At 37.5% G+C, this 9,598-nt stretch overlaps 2 protein-coding genes across 3 annotated transcripts in view; one reads left to right on the top strand and one right to left on the bottom strand.

The window, feature by feature from the left end:
* pvalb6 (parvalbumin 6) overlaps nucleotides 1-5,366 on the top strand; it is a 90,145-nt gene extending 84,779 nt beyond the window's left edge. For both annotated transcript variants that reach the window (XM_037688863.1, XM_037688864.1), the window contains exons 2-5: nucleotides 201-269; nucleotides 443-575; nucleotides 655-764; nucleotides 4,897-5,366. In XM_037688863.1, the coding sequence (XP_037544791.1) occupies nucleotides 209-269; nucleotides 443-575; nucleotides 655-764; nucleotides 4,897-4,922 (330 nt within the window). In that variant the 5' untranslated portion in view covers nucleotides 201-208 and the 3' untranslated portion in view covers nucleotides 4,923-5,366. The remainder of the gene's footprint in view (nucleotides 1-200; nucleotides 270-442; nucleotides 576-654; nucleotides 765-4,896) is intronic.
* A 3,265-nt stretch (nucleotides 5,367-8,631) lies between these two features.
* The window catches only part of baiap2l2a (BAR/IMD domain containing adaptor protein 2 like 2a), a 27,556-nt gene continuing 26,589 nt past the window's right edge, over nucleotides 8,632-9,598 (bottom strand). Inside the window, exons 13-14 of the mRNA XM_037688862.1 lie at nucleotides 9,230-9,255; nucleotides 8,632-8,817 (exon numbers count right to left, since the gene is read on the bottom strand). Of these exons, the coding sequence (XP_037544790.1) occupies nucleotides 8,736-8,817; nucleotides 9,230-9,255 (108 nt within the window). The 3' untranslated portion in view covers nucleotides 8,632-8,735. The remainder of the gene's footprint in view (nucleotides 8,818-9,229; nucleotides 9,256-9,598) is intronic.

The following is a 9,598-nucleotide window of genomic DNA, read 5'->3' as shown; positions in this document are numbered from 1 at the left end:
AAAAAAAAATCACTAATTCATCTTCACCCGTTACTTCCTTCTCACATGACCTGATTTCCTCCTTCTTTCCTGAGTGTCACCTGTGTAATGCAAGACTGTCTCTGAGTTGTCTCCCTGCTCTCTGCAGCCTCGTTTCTAACCTTGTCTCCTGTTTCCTTTTCTTTATCTCTCTCTCTCTCTCTCGGTCTTTTTCTCTCCAGCATCCAAGATGGCAATGAGCAGCATCCTCAAAGCAGATGACATCAAGAAAGCTCTAGATGCATTTGCAGGTAAGACACTTGCTAAAGACATTTTGTCCTGACAGGTAAAACCCCACCCTGTACTTTGGGGACACTTTATTATGACCGTTTTTATGTCAAGTGCATCTCTCATTGTAACGTTTTGGAGTAAATCCAACTTTAAAGTCCTGACATTGTGGCTTCTTGTGCTTTCACGTCTGAAGCTGCTGACTCTTTTGACCACAAGAAGTTTTTCGAGATGGTGGGTCTGAAGACCAAGTCCTTCAGTGATGTGAAAAAGGTCTTTGCGGTGCTCGACGCTGACAACAGCGGCTTCATAGAGGAGGAGGAGCTCAAGTAAGAAAAACACGCACAGAGATAAGCAAAAGCACATTAAATACAGTGATGGAAATGCATTTTGTGACTTTGTTGCCAGATTTGTCCTGAAGGGGTTTGCCAGTTATGGCAGAGACCTGACAGACAAAGAAACCAAAGCGTTTTTAAAAGCAGCTGATAAGGACGGCGACGGCAAGATTGGAATCGATGGTAAACACAATCCACTTTTTCTGTTTGCATGTCTCTCAAGTGTTGAATGCCGTCACAGAATGACATTGTCGTGTTTTTATTTTAAAAATTGTTTAAAGAATCAGATGATCTGTTGTCAGTTAGCTCATTCATTCATGCTGGCTTGCTGTGCATCAACACACACTGATGCTTTGGTATAAAATATTAAAACAATAGCTCAGATCTTTCCAAATGGGATTCTGTGGAATGATCATCAGCAACTAATATCTTACCTGTTGTAGATAGTTCTTTAAACAACATCAGCTTAAAGTTTCATTCGGACTGGACTGACGAGTCTGTATATGGGGTGCTGTTTGTAAGGTTACACGGTCAAAAATTAACAGCAATATTTTGGTTTATTTAGACTTTCATAAGAAAAAAATAGTTTGTTTTTTTTCAAATTCAGATTTTCACCATGTTGTTTATACATTTATAAATGTCATAGTTTCAAACTAAATATTTAATTTGCAAGCTAAAAATTTAGTTTACAAATAAAATACTTAACTTGCAAGTAAATATTTAGTAAGCAAGCTAAATATTTAGTCAACAAACTAAATGGTTATGTTCAAGCTAAATGTTTAATTTACAAACTCAATATTTAACATACAATTTAAATATTTAGTTTGTGAACTAAATATTTAGGTGTAAATTAATTGTTTAATTTCTAATCTAAATATTTATTTTCAAAACTAAACATTTAATTTCTAAGCTAAACATTTAATTCCTAAACTATATATTTAATTTGATAACTAAAAATTTAGCTCCAACCTAAATATTTATTTTCCAAGCTAAACATTTAATTTCCAAAATATTTAATTTGCTAACTAAATATTTAGCTCGGCCCTAAATATTTTACGTGCTAGCTAAATATTTAACTTCCAAGTTAAATATTTAGGTCCGAGCTAAATATTTTGTTAGCAAATTAAATATTTATTTTGGAAAATAAATGTTTAGCTTGGAAAATAAATATTTAGGTCAGAGCTAAATTTTTAGTTAGCAAATTAAATATTTAGTTTAGGAATTAAATGTCTAGCTTAAAAATTAAATGTTTAGTTTTGTAAAAAAAAAGTTTAGCTTTGAAAATAAATAATTAGCTTGGAAATTAAATATTTAATTTACAAATAAATATTTAGTTCACCAAGTCAATATTTAACTTGCAAGTTAAATGCAATTTAACTTGCAAGTTAATTATTTAGTTTGTAATTTAAACATTTATCTTCTACATAAACATTTAGTTTGTAAACTAAATATTTAGTGTGGAGCTAAATATTTAGCTTGCAAGTTAAACACTTACTTGCAAACTAAATATTTAACTTGCAAACTAAATATTTAGTTTTGAACTATGACATTTATAAATGTATGAATACAATGATGAAAATATGACTTTGAAAAAAAAATCTTGTTTTTCTTATTAAAAGCTAAAAATAAAATAAAATATTGCTGTTAATTTTTGACTGTGTAACTGTACAAATGGCACCCCATATCAGTACAAGCAGGGCTGATATATAAGGAGACCATCTTCAACCCAGATAAGAGACATTCTGTCTTAAAGGTGTAGCAAAATCGCAGGTGTATGAAAGAAGGCTACATTCCATTTAGAAGATGTTTTGATCTGGAGCGCTTTTACGGAAAAACTTGCATGAACAGCTGCAAAAGAGGAATGCAGCTGTCATGAAAACACCTCCTCTTTCAAAATAAAAAGTCTGCCATAAAACAGCCTCAGCTCAGAAACTGCACCGACCTTAACACCGTCACCAGGTTCATTTACAAAGAATTCAGTGGTTGTTTCCCACTGAAACTAGAAGCAGCTAGCTGTAGCACTTCAGATGCAAACTGAGGTCCACATGTAAGGAACATTTTTTTTTTTTTTCTGCTGGAACAATCATGTACCTGTAATGTGAATTTGGTGGCACTGTAAACATTTGCTGATTGACATTTTTCTGATAAGGCTTTTTTTATTTTAAGAACTTATTTGGTTTTAGGCTGAGTTCCATTCATCTCAAAAGTTGGATCCAGGATCTGCGAACCAGTTGCAAGTCGGGGGGAAAACAAAAGGACTAGCAAAGTGTTCTGCTCAGTAACCATGAACCACCTGTAACATGTTGGCTAACAGAAATTGTAAAGTCATGTGTATGGATAAAATATTGATCACCAGGCAGGGGTGAGGAGTAAGAGATTTTTTTTAAATCTATTGCCAAATCTAAACAATTGAAAACAGTTAACAGCGTTAGTCCCAACTTGGCATCTAGTCAGAACTTTTAAAACTAAATAAAGGATAACAATGTAATATGTTACTTTTAAAAAGTATTGAGGGCCATGCTCTTGTAATGTTGAGTCTGCAGGTTTGAGTCCAGGTTGTGACGGGGGGGGGGGGGGGGGGGCATCTGGTGTAAAACAATTACGATATCTTTCCTGTAAGTTCGCTCGAGGTGGCGACCCCTGCAGAAGGGATCAGCTGAAAGAAAAACAACTTTTATAAAGTAAATGGAATAGTAACACTGCTATTTTAAATGGAGTTACTTTTATTTGTGACTACGTATTCAAAGAAACCTTCTCAGACTTGCCAGCAAAATGAACACGTGCAAGGCAGCCATATTGGATTTTAGGCTGCTGTTTGGTCAAAGATTTTTAATTTTCTGAGTTGGAATTCTGACTTTAGGGAAAGTGCCAAGTTATTTTTCTGACTTCAAACAACAAAAAAAGAAATACTTTAAAGTAAAAATAGAACACACTATTACCACTGCTCATCTCAAGATCTAAAGAATCTAACGAAAGATCTGAAGCTCTCGACCTTGACCTCTCTAAGTGGCTTCAAACATCTGTTAAGTTCCTGGCAAAAACTAATGCAGACATGCTCCTATTTTTAGTTTTCTACACCACCCTACAATCTAGCAGGCTTTTTAGCTACTTTTCCTTTTAACTATACTTTTAATTACCATTTTATTTTCACTTATTTATTTTTTTAATTTGTATGCATCTTTTGTGGTTGTTTATTGTTGTCTTTGTTGTCCACTGTTGTCATCATCTTTGTTAAAATCAGGTCTCTCTTGTAAATGAGTCTCCGAGGCTCAATGGGATTACCTTGTCTAGATAAAGGTTGAATGAATATCCGTTAGCATCAAGATATATTGTATATAGACCAGAAGTTAAATTTGTCACAGATTAGCACCCCCTAGTGGTGGACTGAAGCAACTTTTAAAGTCCTGCTTCATGTAAACAAATACGGGAAATGAGCAGTGGTGGGCACAGGTAACCAAATAGTTAGCATTGCTAACTGATATTCCGCTAAATAAAAATTTAGTTTTGGTGATGCTAAACAGGTTAAAAATTTAAATAAAGCTACATCGCTAAATAGACTGTCGCTCAGTCTGCGTCACACATCTTTGCCTACTTGCAGTTGTCACGTGTACATGTAGTCAGCCAATCGCGTGCCTAACGGACTCTTTGAGACACGCCCACAACAGACAGGAACAACTTTGTGAATTTTGTTAGTGGACTTAATTGGTGAAACCTAATTTAGCAGAAGCTAATTCTGCTAAAAGTTTCCAAAGATATTGGAAACGCTAATCCGCTAAACAAAAAATTAGTTCCGCTATTAGCTGTTAGCGTGTTAGCGAAACTGTGTCCACCACTGGACTTTTGCAACACCAAGAAAAGTAAGGGGAACGTTTGCATTGAAGCCCTGATTCCTGAGCCTATGACTCCCAAAAACACACGGCAGAACTCAAAAAAACAGATAGTTTGTCTTCAAATTGGATCACCCTGAGGAAGCAGAGTTGCTTTGTTCATCTTTATTAATGTGGATAGCTGTCAGCTAGCTGAGAGCTGTTAGATGGTCAAACCTACACTCTGTTTCTCTAAACTGAAGCTAGCAAAGAAACTTTCCGAAACACAATTACTGTTTATAAAATCCCAGCAGAAGTCCACTGTGATATCTGAACAGTTGCTATAATGATCTTTGGTTTTTCACATCTCACCTTTAAAATATGGGTTCTAACTGCAGAGAACATTAGAACATTATGGTGGCTCTTTAGTGAGTTTGTCTGATATTAACCGAACTGAAAACGTTTCCTCTTCAAATCCTGACAGTCTGTTTCTTTCTCTTCTCTTTCAGAATTCGCTGCCCTTGTAAAAGAATGAACAGCTACCATGAAAGCCCACCTCCATCACCATGACTCCCCCTCTCCTCCCCGCCCTCCTGACAGAAGCCAAATCGCTCCTCCCCGCTCTGCTGTCTTCACAAAGTGTGATGCTGCAGTGAAGCAGGCTGCAATCCGCAGCCCCCCCTCACACACAGCAGTGTTCCCTCTTTATTGTAGGTTTTTATACAAACTTCGTCTTCACTCGTAGTTATCAAATATGGCTGCAGGAATGTCACGTTTTAAAGGATATGGCTTGAAATACATCATTTCCTGCTAGATTTGTTCCTCTCTCAGCTTGTTCTTCCACTTTGCCACTTTCTTTCTTCTGTTCTGTTGATATCACTTCTAGCCCCCACCCCCCACCTTCTCCCACCATCACTCATCCAGTCACTGTCCATCTCTCTACCCTCGGATGAGGAGCTGTGATGGGAAAAAAAAGAAGCTGTGAAAGAATAAAGTAACATTTTAAAATAGCCTCAACTCGTTTGGATCTTCTGTTAAGAATATATACTTTTCTTTAATCCAGCGTACACTTTGTGCTTTTTTTTTTTTTTTTTTCTCAAGAGGGTCGATCAAATCAGAGTATGGAGGAAAATAAATGACCTCAGAGCAAACCTTTGGCAAGCATGGAGACACCCTGACTGTCCAGTTTGTGAATGGACTTTCTCACAGGGAGAAAAAGTAAAACGCGCACGAGTCCAGCTGCTGAATAGACTTTCCTCAGAAGCGTGAAGCTGCTGCTGCTGAGCCATTAGCAGGATTGGATTCACACGAAGGCTCGATTTAGGTTAAGTATCCCCAGCAGAGAGCTCATAGGTGGCTCAAGATTCTCTTTTAGAAGGACTTTTTTTTGGCCCAAGCAGAAAACCTCAGATCTGCTGCTTTAATCAGCAGCAGAAAACATCACCATGCACTAAGTGGGTGATTTTATTGGAAGGATGAATAAAAAATTGAAGGAGTGGGGTGCATTCATGTGCAGAATTTTCCACTTTAGCTCTTATTGAGATTAAAAATGTTGATTATTTTATTTATTTCAGTTTAAAGGTTGATTAATTCAAAAAAGAAGTGAAGAAATCTTGATTTAAACCTCATATGACGGATCAACGCTGACATTTGGATACAGGCTCAAATAAGTTACAACCAGTGAAGATGATATAAAATTACCATTTAATACAGAACATTTTTTAGAACACCTCTGCCTGAAAAAAAAAAAAGTCTTAGTTTAATATGTCTGTATAATTCCATTCAAGCTGTTTTCTAAAACACATTTGCTGCACATTCATTGTTCAGCAACTCACATGACGAGCATTTAGAAATAAATGGAGCCAATTTAACACAAAAAAAGCAGAAGCAAATAGTTAAATCAGTGACATGGCATCAAGTCCTGAGCTACATATGACACAACGTTTACAGACAAATACATCTGAGTGCATATTTAAAATATTCTCAGCACTTTTGGAAAACAACTCTTTCATCATTTACACGTCGCAGAAAGCAATGATTTCATCCTGAAATTATAATAATTGTAGTAATTCCCACAACTGGTAAAATACTTTTAAAAAAATTCTTCAATATCTCATATGGGGTTCTGTGGAGAGGGTTTGAACAATAAAAATCTTACCTGTTGTAGAAATTAAGATTTTTGAACCACCACAAATTCTGACCTGATAGACATGTTCACAGCTAGTCCTAACTGAGCTGAGTGGTATCTCCCTGGCAGTGCTTAATTAGTAAACCAAATAATGCCGGAACGCAAATAGCAGTGTGTGTGTGTGGGGGGGTTCTGGTGATCCACCTCCTGAAAATTTTGAATAAAGTAGATGCCATTTCCTGCATTCTGGTGTATTTTAACAGGTTGTTAAACATCTATGTTTACCTACATTTGTAAACACTTGATTCAATAACTATAGTATAGAGCAACAAGAAGTAGCCTGACCGACAGCTCTCCTTGTGTGAAGAGAGCACGCTCCACTTTTATCAAGCATCCTAACCCCCCACTCCTCCATCAAGTATTATCTCCATTGCCACTGCCTTTGTGTGCTTCAGTTCTCGGTTGTTTAGTTGTACAATGAAAAGACTTAAAAAAAAAAAAAAAAGAAAGTAAGCTGTTACTTTGACAAATTGGTGCTGCTGCACCCATCAAACGTCCATCCATCCATCCATTTTCTTTACCCGCTTATTCCATTTTGGGTCACGGGGGTCGCTGGTGCCCATGTCCAGCAATCACTGTGCGAGGGGCGGGGTACACCCTGGACGGGTCGCAAGTCCATCACAGGGACACATAGAGACAAACGAGACAAACAACCATTCAATCTCTCACTCACACCTAGGGACAATTTAGAGTTACCAATCAGCCTAACATGCATGTTTTTGGACTGTGGGAGGAAACCGGAGTACCCGGAGAAAACCCACGCATGCACGGAGAGAACATGCAAACTCCACCCAGAAAGGCCCCTGGACCGGGGTTTGAACCAGGGACCTGCTCGCTGAGAAGCAGCAGCTCTACCAGTTGCGCCACCGTGCTGCCTCCCATCAAACGTGTCTCACATATTTTTAATAAATAATACAAATTTTACTAATGACCCACTTAAACTGCGAAACTGATTTGCAGTTTAGTTGTGCTGTTTAATTATATTTTTGTGTTTTTAATCAAATTGCCCATGACTGTACTTTTTGGGGCGATGATTTCTTCTAAGGATAGAGGTGGAAATGCTTACTTGAAGGTGCAGCTCTGATGTGATATTAAGAAGCTCGTGAGTGGTTGTTATGTTTAAAAATAGTGTTTATGTAATTATTTTCAGATTACATATCCAATCTATGTTTTACTTGTTCAAGGCAGTCAAATTTGGTCATAACTTTATTATTAGTATGCCTAAGAGTTACTGGGTCCAAGCAAACAGTTACCAAAATGCACCTTGTCAAAATAAGAGAGTTCCCGGATCCTGTTCTGGCAGGATCCAGCTCAAATTAAGTCCTGCTCACTGGGCTACAACTGTTGGTGACTGAAAATTGCAAGAAAATGTTGCAATTTTATTGAATATGCATTTGGGACCAGTGAGCCATTTTGCATTTTGATCTCTCAGTTTCTTTTAAATAACAACACGTTGTGTGCACAGCTTGCAAAACTGTACTCCAGGCTGTCCACATTATTTGTCCACACATCTCAGAGAGCATCATGCTCACAAGGGCTCAGTTTGTACTGCTGACCCCCCATGTTCATGATTTCATTTACTGAAATACATTTTTGTAATAATTTAGACCCTTTTAAAAAGGAAAAAAAAATCCTTAGTGTGGTTCAAGGGATGAGTAATTGTGCAATATGATAAATGACATAAGTGTAAACAGTTATAAAATTGCAACCCAATATGAATGAGTGTTGTTTTAAGACAGCAGGAATCACATTTAGTACTTTATCTGGTCATATTTCAAACCAATTTTCTTCAAATTGAGGTAATCTGAAAAGCTATCTAAAACAGGTAAGATAGTAATTGTTCATATCCTTTGTGCAGAACCCCACTTTAAAAGATCTGATCTATGATTTTACGACGGGTTTTGATGCATGCATGTTTGAATTTATGTCAAACATCATACACCGGGACCTGAAACTGCAGATTGCTGAACACGGAGTTTGCAGGTTATTTAATGGTTTAAGAAAATGTAAAAAATACTATATTCTCTATAAGTTTTGTTTAGATTTGTATGTAGTTTTTTCTCAGGAGTTTCGTCTTAATAATTAGGAGACATAACAAGCTACAATTAACCATCCAGCATACAGCTGAGGTCAAGAAGCTCTTGTTTCAGGGTCAGTAAGTCATCTCCGGTGAATCCGTGGGGCTGATCTGTCATTGGTGGACGTGGGCTTCAGTTTGACTGTAGCAAATGGATTGTCCCCTCTGTAAAATTACAGGAGAAAACAAAGAAAGCACATTGGTGCAGAACAGGAACATTGAGACAACAGAGTCAGAAGAAGTGCTGGCCTGTAGTGATGTTTGTAAGACCCGGCTGTGCAGAGATAGAGACGAGTGCCACGTTTCAAACATCATTTAGTGAGCCGCTCATCTGAAGGGACGTGATAGTCACGCTTCCTAAATGTCCATAACAGGAATGGTTTCAGTCTGTGTCTCAATCTCTAATGGAAGAGGAGCAATTCTGTGCCAGTCACATTACTGACCTCATCTATCGTCCTCACATTTAATGGCTTCATGATATACTTGAAAATTTTTTTAAAATTCAGCTCTTCTAAAGTAGAGAATGAGCAGACTTTCATTTAACAACCTTTTTCAGCTGCAGCTTCTTTATTCTTACCTTGGGAAGAGCTCCATTTCAGGTTTCTGTAGAAACAAAATGAAAAGAGGGAAGTGGTTAATAAAGAATGGTGCGACACAGAAATGAAGACAGATTTTTGTTTTCTGTCAGAAGCTGTCGACAGAACGAGGATAACCCTCGCTCTCTCTCTCTCTCTCTCTCTCTCTCTCTCTCTCTCTCTCTCTCTCTCTCTCTCTCTCTCTCTCTCTCTCTTTCTCTCTCTCTCTCTTTCTCTCTCACACACACGTGCACCACACACACGCACACACCTCACTTTGTGTCCAGAAGTGACAGAAATGGACATTTTTGCAGCAGAGAGGGAAATAGACCATATACATACACACACACACACACACACACACACACACA

This window comes from Nematolebias whitei, chromosome 15 (genome assembly GCF_014905685.2).
Source record: "Nematolebias whitei isolate Nwh7 chromosome 15, NemWhi1, whole genome shotgun sequence".
In the NCBI taxonomy this organism is placed as follows: Eukaryota; Metazoa; Chordata; class Actinopteri; order Cyprinodontiformes; family Rivulidae; genus Nematolebias; species Nematolebias whitei.
Note: the sequence above shows the minus strand (reverse complement) of the source record. Positions and strands in the feature narration are given on the sequence as shown.